Source organism: Bufo bufo, chromosome 6, assembly GCF_905171765.1.
Source record: "Bufo bufo chromosome 6, aBufBuf1.1, whole genome shotgun sequence".
Lineage (NCBI taxonomy): Eukaryota > Metazoa > Chordata > Amphibia > Anura > Bufonidae > Bufo > Bufo bufo.
Window position 1 is genome coordinate 132,228,053 of NC_053394.1, and position 18,716 is coordinate 132,246,768.

The 18,716-nt window shown below is 44.2% G+C and overlaps 1 protein-coding gene across 2 annotated transcripts in view; it reads left to right on the forward strand.

The window, feature by feature from the left end:
- SAMD10 (sterile alpha motif domain containing 10) overlaps positions 1–11,277 on the forward strand; it is a 196,630-nt gene extending 185,353 nt beyond the window's left edge. For both annotated transcript variants that reach the window (XM_040435142.1, XM_040435141.1), the window contains exons 3-6: positions 7,005–7,173; positions 9,664–9,804; positions 10,030–10,923; positions 10,982–11,277. In XM_040435142.1, the coding sequence (XP_040291076.1) occupies positions 7,005–7,173; positions 9,664–9,804; positions 10,030–10,052 (333 nt within the window). In that variant the 3' untranslated portion in view covers positions 10,053–10,923; positions 10,982–11,277. The remainder of the gene's footprint in view (positions 1–7,004; positions 7,174–9,663; positions 9,805–10,029; positions 10,924–10,981) is intronic.
- The last annotated feature ends 7,439 nt before the right edge of the window (positions 11,278–18,716 follow it).

An 18,716-nucleotide genomic window follows, 5' to 3' on the forward strand; every position in this document is an offset into this window, starting at 1 on the left:
TCCGGATCCGGCCTTGCGGCATTAATTCCGGGAGCCGCACGGACGGTAAGTATGCTGCTCCCCCGCTCCCCGCTACACTTACCATGGCTGTCAGGACTTTAGCGTCCCGGCAGCCATGGTAACCACTCTGAAAAAGCTAAATGTCGGCTCCGGCAATGCGCCGAAACGACGTTTAGCTTAAGGCCGGATCCGGATCAATGCCTTTCAATGGGCATTAATTCCGGATCCGGCCTTGCGGCAAGTGTTCCGGATTTTTGGCCGGAGCAAAAAGCGCAGCATGCTGCGGTATTTTCTCCGGCCAAAAAACGTTCCGTTCCGGAACTGAAGACATCCTGATGCATCCTGAACGGATTTCTCTCCATTCAGAATGCATTAGGATAATCCTGATCAGGATTCTTCCGGCATAGAGCCCCGACGACGGAACTCTATGCCGGAAGACAAGAACGCAAGTGTGAAAGAGCCCTTACCTGCCCTGATACATTGCAGCACACTATCAGGGCAGATTTGGCCTCCTCATGTGTTTATATCACTGAGAGAACAACTGTAGCTAGATGAGAAGCATGAGATCAGGATGGGAACAAAAAAACTTCTATTCACTGATGGCAAAATTCTGAACAGTTGAAACAGATTGTAAGCTTAGACAGGCTGTGTAGGCCTGCACCAGATTTATCACAGGGGCTCAGGGCCAGGACAAGGTATTTTGGTGCCCAAGCCGGAGCAGGTAAATCCTTTCCCCCGCCCCCCCCCCCCCCCCCCCCCCCGTCCCCCAATAAAAAAATTAAAATTTAAGTGACCTTATATACTAATACAGATATTAAAACACATTTGAAAAGAAGCAGTCAAGAACAGATCCAGTGACTTACAGGTGACATCTTCCCTTTTCTTCTTCATTTGGTCTGAACCATCAAAGGCAGACATCTTTGGTCAGGGGTGTGCAGCCTCCTCTGACACATAAGAAGACACCAGTGTTACTATATGGCACATCATTTTGCAAAGCAGTCCCCAAATTTATAAAGGACACTGTCAACCTGATGCTCCTCCCAAGACTGTGCCCCCCATACCCACAAACACTATACTGTCAGAAATATTAGTGCCATACTGATCCCCCCATAGTAATAGTTCTCCCAGACTGTTCTCATTAGTAATAGTGCCCCAAATAGTGATAATATTCCCCAAGAGTGCCCCCAGTAGTAGCAATGCCCTCCATAATGTGCCCAATAAGTATCCCCAGTAGTAATAATATAACTATAGAACCCCAGTATTTATAAAGCCCCTCCTGCAGTGCCTCCTGTAGTTACAATGCCCCCTGCAGTTATAACTCCCCTGTAGTGCTCTCTGTATTTTAATGCCCCCTTGTAGTTTCAATACATATTTTATATCTATAATGCTTCCCCCCCAGTTCCAGTATAAAATGGTCCTCCGCTTTCACCTGCCCATAGAGCCCAGTAGATGATGACCCCCTCTCAGTGCCAGTTAAATATAATGCTCTCCTCCCTTGGTGCCCCGCAAAGTAGTGCCAGTTATATATAATGCTTTCCCCTGATGTTGCCCACGGGAGTGTTGACCTTTAGTGTAAAAAAATAAAACAGCTCACTACCATTCCCCTGCCTCTGTCTGTCATGCGTAGCCTGTGTTGCCGCGTCCTGGCACAGGCGGTCCCAAGTACATCACCACATGACATGATCACAGGAGACCCACCACAGGAGGTCACAGTGATGGCATCGCAACCTCTTGCGCCCGTCTACTGCCTCATAGACCTCAGGCTTAGCGGCCTACAAGGCTGTGATTCCCCCCCCCCCCCCCCCCCCCTCATTATGGGTAGGGAGGTGGTTGACCATTAAATCACTTATACCAGGGGTGGCCAACCTTACAGACACAAAGAGCCAGAAAAAAAAATCGTATGACTGCCAGGAGCCACAAGCTATCTGTTTACACAAATATGCGTGCACACGACAGTATTACTGCAATTGAGTTATCAAACATTTAAAAGTGCATTTAAACCACCTTTCCTACATGTAATGTAGACACCTTTAGTGAGAATTCTGGCAATCTTTGTTTTTCACAATGTGTTTCAAGATTTTTCAGATGACACCCCATGCTCAGATGACACCCCATGCTCAGATGACACCCCATGCTCAGATGACCGCCCCATGCTCAGATGACCGCCCCATGCTCAGATGACCGCCCCATGCTCAGATGACCGCCCCATGCTCAGATGACCACCCCATGCTCAGATGACCACCCCATGCTCAGATGACCACCCCATGCACAGATGACCACCCCATGCTCAGATGACCACCCCATGCTCAGATGACCGCCCCATGCTCAGATGACACCCCATGCTCAGATGACCGCCCCATGCTCAGATGACCGCCCCATGCTCAGATGACACCCCATGCTCAGATGACCGCCCCATGCTCAGATGACCGCCCCATGCTCAGATGACCACCCCGTGCTCAGATGACCGCCCCGTGCTCAGATGACCGCCCCATGTTCAGATGACCCCCCCATGCTCAGATGACCCCCCCCATGCTCAGAGATGACCCCCCCCCCCCATGCTCAGATGACAGCCCATGCTTAGACGACCAGCCATATGCTCAAACACACTTGGTGTGCTGGGCAGTGGCACCTGTGAAAACAAAAGCCAGAGCAGCAGTGACAGAGAGACTGAGGCCAGCAGCAGCCATTTCAGTCAGATTAGAGCCAAAGCTGCAGAGTGGCTGTAAATGGACTAAAATGGCTGCTGCTGGCCTCAGTGAGTCTCTCTGCCACTGCTGCTCTGATTGAGTGCCCACTGCCCTGCTGTCCACCATTAACATTCATTAAAATTTACTATGGAGCTGGAAGCAGGTCCTCCTTGCTTGCTGCGCCACTTCTTGCCGCCCCCATAGACCCAGCCTGCAGTCTGATGAATCTGGCTGCTGGGCTGGCACTGAGAAGACTGGAGGCGGGCATTAGGTCACACACAAACACACTCACAGATGGGGGTGTGGGGCCGTGGGCGGGCACATTGACGGCTGGTGGCGGAGTTAAGCACTGCAGCTTCGCGGAGCTGCAGTGAGTGACTGAGTCACGTGCCCGCTCTCGGCGCTCTGAGTCCTCTCCACTCTTCCACCTCGTTCCAGCCTTCCAGCGCTTCACTTACGCACCGCTCCCCTGCGAGCCGCAATTGAAGGCTCAAGGAGCCGCATGCGGCTCGCGAGCGGCGGGTTGGCCACCCCTGACTTATACCAAAGTATTAGTCCAGGGATCAGGAACTTCAGACACTCCAGCTGTTCCGAAACTACAATTCCCAGAAAGCTCTATTCAGTTCTATCGGAGTTACAAGAACAGCTTAGCAAGTGTGCATGCATAGAGTTATATATTCACTGCAGCTGGAGTACCGAAGGTTGCAGATTCCTGTAGTCAAATGCAAGGTCATCTATCCGACAGTTAAAGCTTGGCTGAAACTGGGTCATGCAACAGGACAATGATCCCGAGCACATTTACAACAGAAAAAGAAAAAGGCTGAATCAAGGTGTTGCAATGGCCTAGTCAAAGACCTCAACGCAATTGAAATGCTGTGGAAGAACCTTAAAGAGGACCTTTCTTCTGGCAAAAAATTGTGAACTAAGTGTCATGATCTGTACAGCGGCGCCCAGGGATCTCACTTCACTTACTATTATCCCTGGGCGCCGTTCTGTTCTCCAGCTATGTCCTCCGGTATGTTCGGTCACTGGGTTATAGTAGGCAGAGACTTAGGGGACTTGGTTATAGTAGGAGGAGACTTCCCTTGTTCTCCTGGGCGTCTCCTTCTCCCAGGCTGTAGCGCTGTATTTTTTTCTCCCAGGCTGTGAGCTCTGCGCTGCGATTGGCCAGCGCTACAGCCTAGGAGAAGGAGACACCCAGGAGAACAAGGGCAGTCTCCTCCTACTATAACCAAGTGACCGAACATACCGGAGGACATAGCAGCAGAACGGAGCGGCGCCCAGGGATAATAGTAAGTGCAGTGAGATCCCTGGGCGCCGCTGTATATATCATGATACTTAGTTCACAATTTTTTGCCAGATGAAAGGTCCTCTTTAAGAGCGCTGTGGATAAATGAATGCCCTCAAACTCCAATGAACTGAAGCCATGTTGTAAAGAAGAGTGGTCCAAAATTCCTCCACAACGATGTGAGAGACTAATAAGGTCATACAGAAAACAATTAATTCAAGTTATTGCTGCTGAATGTGGTTCTACAAGATGTTGATTTATGTGGTGGACTTAGTTTTTCACACATGGCTTTTCCATTTTATCTTCATTTTTGTTGAATAGTGACATGGTGGAATCTGTTTTGTGTTGTTCTTCATAGGAGTACCTCATTGTAAAACCTTCTAAGGAACAAATCTTTTTTCATTATGTCCTGATATGTAAAACCATACAATTCAACAAGGGTGTACCTTGTTTTTCTGATGATTGTACATATATATATATATATATATATATATATACACACACTGTATATTATATATATATATATATATATATATATATACACATACTGTATATTTTATATATATATATATATATATATATATTTATTGTAGGAAGGCGCAAGGGTCCGTCATTGACAGGAGGTATGTGTCACCGAGATTCCTGGCCTCGGTGAGGTAAGAGCCGGTAATTTCATGTGTCCATGGCAGCTAGTGCTGGCTGACATGGTTTGCTGTAAAGACGATCCTGGCCGTCTCTTACTGGGAGCAGCCAAAGTGCAGGGTGGGTGGCTTCTCCCCACGTTCCAGGCCGGGTCTTGGTTTGGGCTATAAGACACAGGCAGCACTGTCAGTGAAGCTATGTCAGTCTCTGTGTTGGGACCTGGGAGTTTGGGCCTGGGTAAAGGTCTGCTTCCTTATTGGCGTGAGAGCAGGTGGTTTCTGCTGTGTCCAAGGACGTCTGCATTGCTGCATGGTGTGAACAAACACCAGACTCAAGGTGACTGTTTTCCTTGAAACTGACTTTTTGTTTTGCTTATCCTTATGTGTGAATAAACACCGAACCGTTTAAGTTAAAGACATTGTTGTTGCCTCTATACTGCGTCCGCAAGCCTGTCTACCAGAGCAAATCCCCTATATATATATATATATATATATATATATATATATAGAGAGAGAGAGAGAGCTGTATTAGAGTCTCTGGAAGGAGTGTACACTACAGTCACGAGGAGAGGGGGCTCTTCTGGACAGCTCATGTGTGACCTCCTTGGACAATGAGGATAATTGGGTACTCTAATTATTACGGTGAGCTGTTCATAGCCACTGTACTGTCATATGGACATTACCCTTGTGCTGAGGTATTGCAATAATGGTCTAGATATCATGATGCATGAAATGAGTGAGGCGCAGTGCGGCACATCTACTGTCAAATGCAGTCAGCTATATGTATAATGGACATTGCTGTCCTGTACTGATAAGTTATCATGGAGGACACAAGTGCTGTATTTTATTAATGCATGGGAACCGTTATAAATGTGCAGTGCAATTAGGGGGATGTGCTGCTGCTATATTGTGATGTTTTATAAATACGCATTGATGTGATGTGTAAATGTGCAGTGTTTGTGATATGTTATAAATGTACAGTCATGGATACATGTTATTAATGTGCACAGTAAGGGAGATCAGTGTGCAGTGAGGGACATGAGTTGTAAATGCACAGCGCATTAAAGGAGATAAATTTGCAGTGAAAGAGATATAAATGTGGAATGAGAGAGATGTGATATAAATGTGCAGTGAGAGATGTGATATGCATGTGCAGTGACAGTGATATGATATATATGTGCACTTCAGTGAGGGATATAAATGTGCATATTACTGACCCTCACTGCACATTCATAACACATAAGTCAACCTGTACATTTATAATACACCACCCTCACTGCACATTTATAACACATCACCATTACTGCACATTTATTACAAATCTTTCTCACTATATACTTATAACATATCACCCTCACTGCAGGTATACAACATATTTTAATCACTGCACATTTATAAAGCATCAACCTTTATAACATATTTTCCTCACTGCACATTTTAAACACATGCAATGATGGACGTTTTATACTGTAAATGTGCAGCAATGGAGATGTGCTATAAATGTGCAGCGATGGAGATGTGCTATAAATGTGCAGTGATGGAGATGTGTTATAGATGTGCAGTGATGGAGATGTGTTATAAATGTGCAGTGATGGAGATGTGTTATAAATGTGCAGTGATGGAGATGTGTTATAAATGTGCAGTGATGGAGATGTGTTATATATGAGGGAGATAAATGTGCAGTGATGGAGATGTGTTATAAATGTCCAGTGATGGAGATGTGTTATAAATGTGCAGTGATGGAGGTGTGTTATAAATGTGCAGTGATGAAGGTGTGTTATAAATGTGCAGTGATGGAGATGTGTTATAAATGTGTAGTGATGGAGATGTATTATAGATGTGTAGTGATGGAGATGTGTTATAAATGTGCAGTGATGGAGATGTGTTATAAATGTCCAGTGATGGAGGTGTGTTATAAATGTGCAGTGATGGAGGTGTGTTATAAATGTCCAGTGATGGAGATGTGTTATAAATGTGTAGTGATGGAGATGTGTTATAAATGTGCAGTGATGGAGATGTGTTATAAATGTGCAGTGATGGAGATGTGTTATAAATGTCCAGTGATGGAGGTGTGTTATAAATGTGCAGTGATGGAGATGTGTTATAAATGTGCAGTGATGGAGATGTGTTATAAATGTGCAGTGATGGAGATGTGTTATAAATGTGCTGTGATGGAGGTGTGTTATAAATGTGCAGTGATGGAGGTGTGTTATGAGGGAGATAAATGTGTAGTGTATTTTATTCTGTACAGATATAAGGTGGTAGTGCATGGAACAGAAAAATAAATGGGATGGGGGGGCAGAATAATGTACAGGCAGCGTGCAGTACCTGATGCTTGGTGCTGCATGTTGCCTGCACTGAATAATTCTTGGTTTGTCCCCTGTGCAGGTCAGACCCAGCGATCAATACGGCATATATCACACTAGTCCGTCCTTCAGCTGCCTCACTAAACCAGTCGTCCTGTGGACTCAGCAAGACGTGTGCAAGTGGCTGAAGAAACACTGTCCACACAACTATCTAACTTATGTCGAGGCCTTTTCTCACCACGCTATCACAGGTAGCTCGTCCTGGCTTTACATTGCTGTAGGTTACTTACTCTAAGTTAGAGTAGCTGCGGCTATCCACCTGTTGTAAAATGACAACTCCCAGCCTCTTCTAACCACCCATGGCTGTCAGAGTAAACAGAGAGTTGTCGTTTCGCAGCAGATGATTAGAGCAGTTGTTCTATGGTATGATGTCCCTCTTTCTCTCCGCCTGTCATTCATGTGAGATGCTTGGTATATTAGTAGAGCCTAACCGGCTGCGTGTCACAGTGCTGTGTCTCAACGTCCTGCGCAGGCAGCAGCGAAGATCATCTGACGGCTTTAAAATACCAGCAGACACGCACCAGCACACATTGTGAGATCCATACCCTGAGGCGGCACGGGCTAAAAGTCTTAATGCACAGCGCAGATAAAGTACTGAGAGGGGGCAGTCTGCCCCCCGGGAGATAGAGATGAAGATTAGGAAGAGGGGAGGGAGTGAAATAGACCAGTGAAATGATAAGCTGATGGGGGAGGATAAACTCAGAGCGCAGGGAAAGAATTAATAGCTGCAAAGAGAAGAGAATTAGGATCTATAGGGATGAGAGAATCAGCATCTCTAGAATGAGAATAGGGATCAACAGAAAGGAGCAAACATCAAGTACAAGGAAGAGAGAGTAGGGATCGTTAGAAAGAAATCAGGATCTGTAGAAATGAAAAAAATCTGCATCCATGGAACAGGAGGTAATCAACATCTATAGAAAACGGGAAGAAGGATTTATAGGGAAGACAGGATTGGTAGTGATGAGAAAATAATCATCCATAGAAAAGGGAGGTAATCAGCATCCATGGAAGACAGGGGAAGAAGGATTTATAGGGAAGACAGGATTGGTAGTGATGAGAAAATAATCATCCATAGAAAAGGGAGGTAATCAGCATCCATGAAAGACAGGGGAAGAAGGATTTATAGAGACGACAGGATCTTTAGAGATGAGAAAATCAGCATCCATAGAATAAGGAGGTAATCAACATCTATAGAAGACAGGGAAAGAAAAATTTATAGAGACGACAGGATCTTTAGAGATGAGAAAATAATCATCCATAGAAAAAGGAGGTAATCAACATCTATAGAAGACAGGGAAGAAGGATTATAGGGACAGCAGGATCTTTAGAGATGAGAAAATCATCCATAGAAAAGGGAGGTAATCAGCATCCATAGAAGACGTCTGAAGAAGGATTTATAGGGACAACAGGATCTGTAGAGATGAGAAAATCATCATCCATATAAAAGGGAGGTAATCAGCATCCATAGAAGACAGGGGAAGAAGGATTTATAGGGACGGCAGGATCTGTAGAAAGGAGAGAACATAGAAGTACAGGGAAGAGAGAATAGATAGGTATCAATAGAAAGAGTGAAGTCAGGATCTGTAGAGAACATTAGCATCTATAGCAGGCATGTTCAACCTGCGGCCCTCCAGCTGTTGCAAAACTACAACTCCCATAATTCCCAGACAGCCTACAGATATCAGCCTACAGCAGGGCATGGTGGGAGTTGTAGTTTTACATCAGCTGGAGGGCCGCAGGTTGAGCATCCCTGATCTATAGAGACAGGAGGTAATCAAGATGTATAGAGTGGGGGGGGACGACAAAAATTTATAGGGATGACAGGATCTATAGAAAGGATAAAATATAGATATATAGAGGGGAGAGACTACAGATCTATAGAGCAGAGGAAACCAGGACCTATAGAGATCTTTACAAAAATTTGAGGAAAGTATCAGAATACATAGAAAGAGGACAGTATATGAGAGAGAATTGGCATCTATAGAAAGGTAGGAATCAATGTAAAGGGAAGAGAGAATCAGGACCTATGCAAAGCAGAGGGTATCGATGTACACAGCAGAGAGAACTTCTGTGGGTCTATAGACAGATGGGACAATCAGGATCTATAGAAAGAGGAGAGAATTAGGATCTACAGGGATCTATAGAGAAGAGAGATTGTGGATTTATAGGTAGGTGAGAAAATCAGGGCCTATAGAGATGAGGGAATAAGGATCCACAGAGAAGAGATTGCTGATCTATAGAGAGGAGAGATTGCGGATTTTGGATCTACTGAGGCATACTTAGAATCTGTAGAGAATCAGGATCTACTGAAATCAGGAACTATAGAGAATCAGGATATATACAGAGGAAGTACTGGGGATCTATTGCAAGAGGCACACATTGGGATCTATGGAGAGCAGGGAATCAGACAGACACACATTGTAGAGGAGGCAATCAGTATGCGGGTAGGATAAATACGGAGGAGTAGATGTCTCTGTGCATACAGAAGGAAGATGAATCCAGATAAGATCTCCCTGATCTTTTTTCATGGAGTCAGGTCTGGTAGTGCGGAGATTTGCTGTTTACTTCTACATTCCACATGCTCCATTTACGACAATGTAGCATACATAATTCATCATGCATTTAGTAACCATACAAGCCAGGGAATCTCACAGACCTGTTCCTGCCTTTCCCTCTCTCAGGCCGAGCTCTGCTGAGGCTTAACGCTGAGAAGTTGCAGCGCATGGGGATCATCCATGAGTCTCAGCGGCAAGAGGTTCTACAGCAGGTTTTACAGCTGCAAGTACGCGAGGAAGTCCGTAATCTGCAGTTGCTTAGTCAAGGTACAGAAGAGGTTAACGCATGAAAACTTGTTTTAATATGTTTGCAGACGCTTGTAGTGAGCCAAGGCCGGATCCTATAGTCTAGTCACATCCAGAGCTGCATTTACAATTCTGCTAGTTTCCAGCAGTTTCACCTTGCTGGTTCAGTGTCTGTCCAGGGCTGTTCTCTAGAGAATTGTGGGAGGTTTGCATTTTTTTTAAATTAATGTCTTCTTTTCTTTACAGCTTCGTTTGGAAACTTCTCCTAGGGTGAATTCTTCTGGAGGCTGACTGGCGCACACCAGCATCGAACCAGCGGTGACCTAGGACGCTGGGATAGACTGATTGACAGCTAGACTCCCTTATAACCTCTTGTGGATCCCTGCATTATGGCGTCTGTTCATATACGTACACTGGATCATGTACAGCCGGAGTGGGGCCAACATCTCTCCCGACCCGACCCTTTTCCAAAAAGTCCAGTCCTACAGTTCAGTCCTGTATCTGTGCGGAATTCTTATTCTGGAGACACACTGATGGAACAGTATAGATAGGAGTAACTCCAACCCCACTGCAAGTCATAGATCTCTGCTCCACACATTTATTAGCATATGTCGGGTCGGAGTGCTTCCGCATATCCTTATCGTCTTTCTTAGTGCCAAAAAGAGTTCTGCATTGCTGTGCCCTCGATAGCCTCAGTTCTGCTAGTTGCAAAGGACTTAATCATTCAGGTAATGATGGGAGTGATGCTTTACAACACAATTTCAGGTCTAGATATAATGTCATTAAAGCTTTTAGTATTGAGAAGAGAACTATTAGTTCCTAAAGGGGTTCAGTTATGTTTTAGGAAATAAGAACCCCATCAGTGGCGGCAGAATTGAGGTGCAGCCACTAGGGGGCACTGGTAAACCTATCCTAATGGGTGCCAATGGAAACTGTCAGCCGATATTCTGATTTTGCATTAGTTTTAACTAGTTAGTATCTAATACTACAGACCCCATGAACAGAGCACTTAATGTATATGAAAGGTGGGTCCCTTTATTCAACGTGTTAGTCAGTTAGTAAATTACATATTGTTCTCCTGTAATATATAATAAGAAGGTTTCCTAGCAATGACATACAGCCTAATCTACAGGCTAAAAGGTGATACTGCCTAATCTACAGGCTAAAAGGTGATACAGCCTAATCTACAGGCTAAAAGATGGAACTGTAGCCAGGCCGGCCTCACTGTATGGAAACGCAAAGTCCTATAATCTATATTCATAAATCATATTTATGTGAAGAAACCTTCAGCTTTGTGAGATATCGCTGTTTTCTCATCACGTGATGATATTTGTGTCACTCCACCTTCGTCCTGCGAGGATCGTATACAGCAAGGCTCATTTACAAACCTTATATATTCAAGGCTCAGTCATTTGACTAAGATCATTGCAAGGTTGTAAATGGAGGCGCTGTTTCATTGATGTCTATGGAAAATCATTGCCTAGGGGTGTGGTGGAACTTGAAACTGCACATAACAGACATTAAAGGGGTTGTCTATTATCTACATGCAAGGAGTAAGGGTACTTTCACACTTGCGGCAGAGTGATCCGGCAATCTGCATGCAACCGGACAGCATTTGTAGAGGGATCTGGATGCGGATCCGTCTCACAAATGCATTGCAAGAACGGATCCGTCTGTCCGTTTGTCATACAGACAAATGGATCAGTTTCTATTTTTTTTTAACATTTTTAAAGTTCTGCGCATGCGCAGACCGGAAGGACGGATCCGGCATTGCAATATTTTGAATGCCGGATACTGAACTAATACATTCCTATGGAAAAAAATGCCAGAACCGGCATTCAGGCAAGTGTTTCGTTTTTTTGGCCGGAGATAAAACCGTAGCATGCTGCGATATTATCTCCGTCCTGAACGGTCAAAAAGACTGAACTGAAGACATCCTGAACGGATTACTCTCCATTCAGAATGCATAGGGATATACCTGATCAGTTCTTTTCCGGTATTGAGCCCCTAGGACGGAACTCAGTGCTGGAAAAGAAAAACGCTAGTGTGAAAGTACCCTAAGCAAGGCCTGAGAGCAGAAAGCCATTGCGAAGACCAAGATTTCCTAGGAAATTTAGTTGCATATTTGTATTGTATTACATAGATACGCAGATTTTAGTGGGTGCTCAACACTGTCCTTTGATGGTGGCTGACATGGCCACTGAAATGACCTCCAGGATAAAATGTAAACCCTGCGGAAAACAACCCCAATTTCAGTTCTAAAAGGAGTTTCCCTTTAAATAAGCAATAAAGGGCAGCATGCTTCTTTTGCATGTTGGAAATGAGCCACTTAGGGTAACTTACACAACGTGTAGCATAGTGCCTGCCATGACCATTGCAGCCATCGCAGATTATATAATATACATATTGTAATATATATGTAAATATCAGCTCCCTATACAATATTTATTTCTAGGCTCTGCTGGTTCTGGCAGGTCTGTATAATAATTGCTATATAAATATATGAATATTATATCTACATGCTATTGTTTTAGATAGTTATATATGATAGTGTAATACACAACGCGACATACTGTAGATACACGTCGCAGACAGTATCAAGGTTATTAGTGGGGGCTTCCGCTTTCTGATTACATTTCTGAAATGTCATAGATTGGGTGGCAAGGGGCCTCTACAGGCATGCTGGGGTGAGCAATGTGCCCTTTTAGCATTGCACATGCCAATGTGGCATTTCAGAAATTTGGTGGACTGTCCCGTTAATTCCACCAAAACTGTGTCAATTACTGCAAAATAAATCATTGTCTTCCCATTGACCACACATTATTAAGAATGGCTTCTAAATGTCTCCATCACTAATAATAACATATTGCACCCTCTGGCCCTGTAGGAGCTTAGTATATTTAGCCAGCTACTATATTACTATTACTTGGTGGGGATTGTATTTTTTATGTGGACAGGTTTCCTGTCACTATGGTATTATTTACTGCAGTGAGGCAGACAGAGGGGCATTAATACTGAATCATATTGTCATTAGAAATATTAGATTTCACCCTCTGATCCTGTGGGAGTTTGGTATAGTTTGGGTGCTGATCCATTACAAGGGAAAGGGGGGGGGAGTGGATTGTCATGCTATTAACGTGGGCAGGCTTCCTATCACTGTGATATTATTTCCTGCACTGAGACGGACAGAGGGGCCTTACCCCTGCAACAAGTTAAAGTGCCTCCACTAGCCAGGATGGCGTTTACAGAAGGTGAATGTTCCTGGTTATATGGGGTTCCTTCTTCACCTCTTTGGAGTTCTTCCTCTTTTTATAACGTTTTCTGAATAAATGTTCATTGATAATCTTAAGACTTGTCTTTCTTACTTGCGTCAATCAAGTTTATGAGCGCACACTTGACACGGAAAATAATGTATTACTTTAAAGGGCAATTACCCCACCATTTTTAAAATTCACATGAAATGATCTGCACATCTTATTGGTACAGATTATGAAACAAAGATAATATCAATGCTGTAACTTCTGCAGTGGGGAAAACCAGGAGTGACAGTATTACAACACCTTTTTGTCCGAAATAGGGTGTCACGGTGCAGTTCACTGTGACATTTATTGCCGTGCTGGCTGGCTGCGTGCGCTCTGTGTACTGGCTGAGGGCTGTTACCAGTGTATGCTGCATTCTGGCTGTGGCCTTCTGTGTGTGAACTGTGTCCTGTGTATTCCTTGTCTTATATCACAGTATGGTTCACTGTCACACTGTGTTGCCGTGTAGGCTGGCTGCCTGTACTTGTGTACTGGCTGCGGTTGACTATTCCTGTGTATGCTGGTTGTTTGTGCGGTGTGTGCTGGCTGCGGTGTTCTGTATTGTGTGAACTGTCTTCTGTGACCTGTATGCTCTATTTTCATAGGGTTAATGTTTCACTGGTCTGTGTGCTTGATTGCCTGGTGGTCAGATTCTCTCGTTGACCAGCTATTTAGACCTGTGAGCTGTGCCTAGCAGTCTGTCTCCAGCTTGGCTGTATGCAGGGTGTATGCTCCTGGCCTGGGTGTTTACCATTCTACCCTTATCTGTGTGGTAATTCATCAATGTCACCATGTCTTTGTCCTTGTCTAACTGATCGCCATGCATCTGTTCCGCATGGGGTCGAGGCATCTGCCAGTCTCATATCTGAGCAGCTCTGTCTGACCACCATGCATCTAGTTCCGCATGGGGTACAGTCATCTGCCTGTCTCATGTCTGAGCAGAACTGTCTGTGACTGCCATGCATCTGTTCCGTATGGGGTCTGGGCATCTGCATTTGTCTGTGTTTCAGCATGGTTTATGTCTGAACTGTGTCCTATGTTTCTGATTGTTTGGGATCCAGTTTCTGTTTGGTTTTTGTGCTTGGACCGCTGGTGTTATGCACGAGCGTCGGTTATCTTGCAGGTTTCGGCTAAGTGCATCAGGACCATCCCAGGAGGTAGCGACCTGGTGAACCCACGGGAAAGTCTATCTCCACCATCAGGGGTAGGGATAAGTGAAGTGAGCTTCGGATCCTAGATCCAAAGTTGCTTCGCTCAAAACTTCATTAATGCTGTACAGAGATCTGTCTCCGTACAGCATTAAAATGTATGGGATCCGGCGAGACAAAATGAGTTATCACCGAAGTCTCACGGGACTTCAGTGAATGACTTTGGGATTTGATTTTTTAACTTGAAAACCATTTTAAAACAGGTATCCAAAGTCGGATTCGGTACCAGTTGGTACCAAAGCCGACTTCAGAACCAAGTTTTAAAATGGTTTTCAAGTTGAAAAATCAAATCCTGAAGTTATTCACTGAAATCCCGTGAGACTTCAGTGATAACGAATTCCTAGCTGGAGCCCGTACAGACATTTTAATGCTGTACAAAGATAAATCTCCGTAAAGCATTAAAATTAAGTTTTCAGCAAAGTGACTTCGGATCTAGGATTGTGAAGATTGATGGTTCACTTAGACAACGCCCTTAGGGTTTGGCTCCAAGTCAAACCGCTGCACTAGGTCCAGTGGTGATCCATCTGCCACTGTTTACCTTGCCTGTTTGTCCAGGATTATGTCTTTCGTGTTCAGTGATGTTTATGTCTCGTTTTGTCTTCTCTGATCTGTTTTCCTGGTTTTTGTAGCTGGTGATATCTCCAGGGGTTCTGTTGACCTCTAGAACAGGACATAGGGGTTGTTAGCTCCTTTCTATTAGGCCACTTTAAAGGGGTTATCCAACCCCTAAAATGCCTCCCCAAGCCCCAGGGCCCCTCACATAGGTTGTACTTACCTGGCTCCCCGACACCCGTGTCACTTTTGACACCCGCACGGCCACTGCTGCATTTTCCCGGGTGATGCTAAGGAGCCTCGTTCCCGTTTCAGCCTGCTATTGGCTGCCCCCCTTCCATAAAGCTATACATCAATCTGCTCAGCTCCTCCTGCTCTATAACATGCTTTAAGAGAAAGCAGCAGTGTCCAGCAATCAGGTGGAGAGGTCAATTGACCAATTCAGCACAGATCTGGGTGGTATTCACACTCTGAAGTAATTCCAGAAACAGACGTAGGATCCAGCGAATGAAATAAAAAAAATCTTTGGAAGAAATAAATAATTTTTTTATTTAATTTGCTGGATCCTACGTCTATTTCTATAACATGCTGCCTGCAGCTCAGACACTATGTTCAATATGACAGGTTCTCTTTAAAGAGATTAAGGGACATAAAGCTAAATCTTTGTATAATGAAAATGCATTTTGTCAGTATACTTAGGGTACTTTCACACTAGCGGCAGGACGGATCTGACAGGCTGTTCACCCTGTCGGATCCGTCCTGCCACTATTTTGCCATGCCGCCGGATGCCACTCTGTCCCCATTGAATATAATAGGGACGGGGGCGGAGCTCTGGCGCAGCACGGCAGTGCACGGCGAGAGGCCGCCGGACTAAAAAGTCGGACATGCAGTACTTTTAGTCCGGCGGCCTTTCGCCGTGCACTGCCGTGCTGCGCCGGAGCTCCGCCCCCCGCCCCCATCATAGTCAATGGAGACGAAGCATCAGTCCGGCGCCACGGCAAAATAGCGGCAGGACGGATCCGACAGGGTGGGCAGCCTGTCGGATCCGTCCTACCGCCAGTGTGAAAGTAGCCTTAGAGAGGGAGTTCTTGACTTCTCCTTCTTCCAGTTTTTTGGTGTCAAAAAGTCGCAAGTAGCCCCACTTGTTGCGGTGACATCACTGTTGTACAAACCCCCATCCTCTCCAGAAACGTCTCACACCAAGTATACACTATACAGTTGCAAGAAAAAGTATGTGAACCCTTTGGAATTATATGGATTTCTGCACAAATTGGTCATAAAATATGATCTGATCTTCATCTAAGTCACAACAATAGACAATCACAGTCTGCTTAAACTAATAACACACAAAGAATTAAATGTTACCATGTTTTAATTGAACACACCATGTAAATATTCACAGTACAGGTGGAAAATGTATGTGAACTCCTAGACAAAGAGCTCTCAGAAGACCTACGATTAAGAATTGTTGACTTGCATGAAGCTGGAAAGGTTTATAAAAGTATCTCCAAAAGCCTTGCTGTTCATCAGTCCACGGTAAGACTAATTGTCTATAAATAGAGAAAGTTCAGCACTGCTGCTACTCTCCCTAGGAGTGGCCGTCCTGTAAGGATGACTGCAAGAGCACAGCGCAGACTGCTCAATGAGGTGAAGAAGAATCCTAGAGTGTCAGCTAAAGAATTACAAAAGTCTCTGGCATATGCTAACATCCCTTTTAGCGAATCTACGATATGTAAAACACTAAACAAGAATGGATTTCATGGGAGGATACCACAGAGGAAGCCACTGCTGTCCAAAAAAAAACATTGCTGCACGTTTACAGTTTGCACAAGAGCACCTGGATGTTCCACAGCAGTACTGGCAAAATATTCTGTGGACAGATGAAACCAAAGTTGAGTTGTTTGGAAGAAACACACAACACTATGTGTGGAGAAAAAGAGGCACAGCACACCAACATCAAAACCTCATCCCAACTGTGAAGTATGGTGGTGGGGGCATCATGGTTTGGGGCTGCTTTGCTGAGTCAGGGCCTGGACGGATTGCTATCATCGAAGGAAAAATGAATTCCCAAGTTTATAAAGACTTTTTGCAGGAGAACTTAAGGCCATCTGTCCACCAGCTGAAGCTCAACAGAAGATGGGTGTTGCAACAGGACAACGACCAAAAGCATAGAAGTAAATCAACAACAGAATGGCTTAAACAGAAGAAAATACGCCTTCTGGAGTGGCCCAGTCAGAGTCCTGACCTCAACCCGATTGAGATGCTGTGGCATGACCTCAAGAAAGCGATTCACACCAGACATCCCAAGAATATTGCTGAACTGAAACAGTTCTGTAAAGAGGAATGGTTAAGTATTACTCCTGACTGTTGTGCACGTCTGATCTGCAATTACAGGAAACATTTTGTTGAAGTTATTGCTGCCAAAGAAGGTTCAACCAGTTATTAAATCCAAGGGTTCACATAATTTTTCCACCTGCACTGTGAATGTTTACTTAGTGTGTTCAATAAAAATATGGTAATTACATTTAATTCTTTCTGTGTTATTAGTTTAAGCAGACTGTGATTATCTATTGTTGTGACTTAGATGAAGATCAGATGACATTTTATGACCAATTTGTGCAGAAATCCATATCATTCCAAAGGGTTCACATACTTTTTCTTGCAACTATATATAACTGAATAATGATAAGAATACGATATCAAGATCGTTTTTGTCACTTGTGTACAGAATCATATATACACTTTTATATTTTACATGTTTGAGTATTATTTATAGATGTCATCTATTTGATGATTACATTTATGACAATCCTTTTTGCATAAAACAATATATCTGTGCTATTGACCATAAGCAACTGCAGATTTAAATTTCACTACATGCAGTAGTGTACCACCGTATGAGGAACATCGAGATGAAAAAACGCACCTAGACAAAAAACCCACCTATGTAATAAATCGCAATAAGTGTCGCAAACAAAACACATGGACATTGCAACCCCCCTTTTTTGAATTAAGGAGAAGATGGAAAATCAGGTGTCTGGATTCAATTAGAGGCAATATAAAAGGCAATATAAAAGAAGGAGGCATGTCGGGAAACACCTAACCACTGAGGAAGGGATAGCGCAATATCCCGAAACGCGTCTGGTTGGAAGGTGGACGCACCCGCTACAAAGTCCTCCTAAAGAACTGTATGGCCATACAGAAATAACTTCAGAAGAAAAAGTAACGAACACCTTACTACCTCCGTTCCCAGCATTTGAATATACAGCGACTAAGGTAATAACGCGGCTGACAATCCTGCGTACACTCGCGAGACCAAGTTGCTTCGGCTCGAGGAGTGCGAAGCGAGACGCTGACAATCCTCCGCTCCGCTCGCCCCTCGTCAAGCCGCCGGTGATTATCCGGATTACACACAAGGAAGGAAGTAAGAGAAAAACCTTAGAGACTTTGAAAGACTCGTTTATTAGTGCATCAGCGGGACTTGATCGAAATCTGAGATTAATAAGAAGAATTCCATAGGCACAGTACATGTGCGTAATGTGATATTGTACATTGGGATACTACGCTAGTGCGACCTTATTGCGACCTCAGTACTCAGAGACATCTATACATCTTTGCATTATTATGGTCCCATGTGGGAACTAGTGCTCTAGGAACGGTTGTGAAATTGCAGTTTGCTAATCATAGCGATTCGGTCCCACGCATTGTGTTTTAATATTTTATGTACAAATGTTTTATGTGCAATATATGTTGTGAATAATTTTTTTTATATATGCCGATTGTATGAGTGACCGCCCACTTTAGTTTTATTACCTATTACCCAGAGGTTTGGGTGTTCCCTCTTTTCGGGCTGGAAGCACCACGCCAGAGCTAA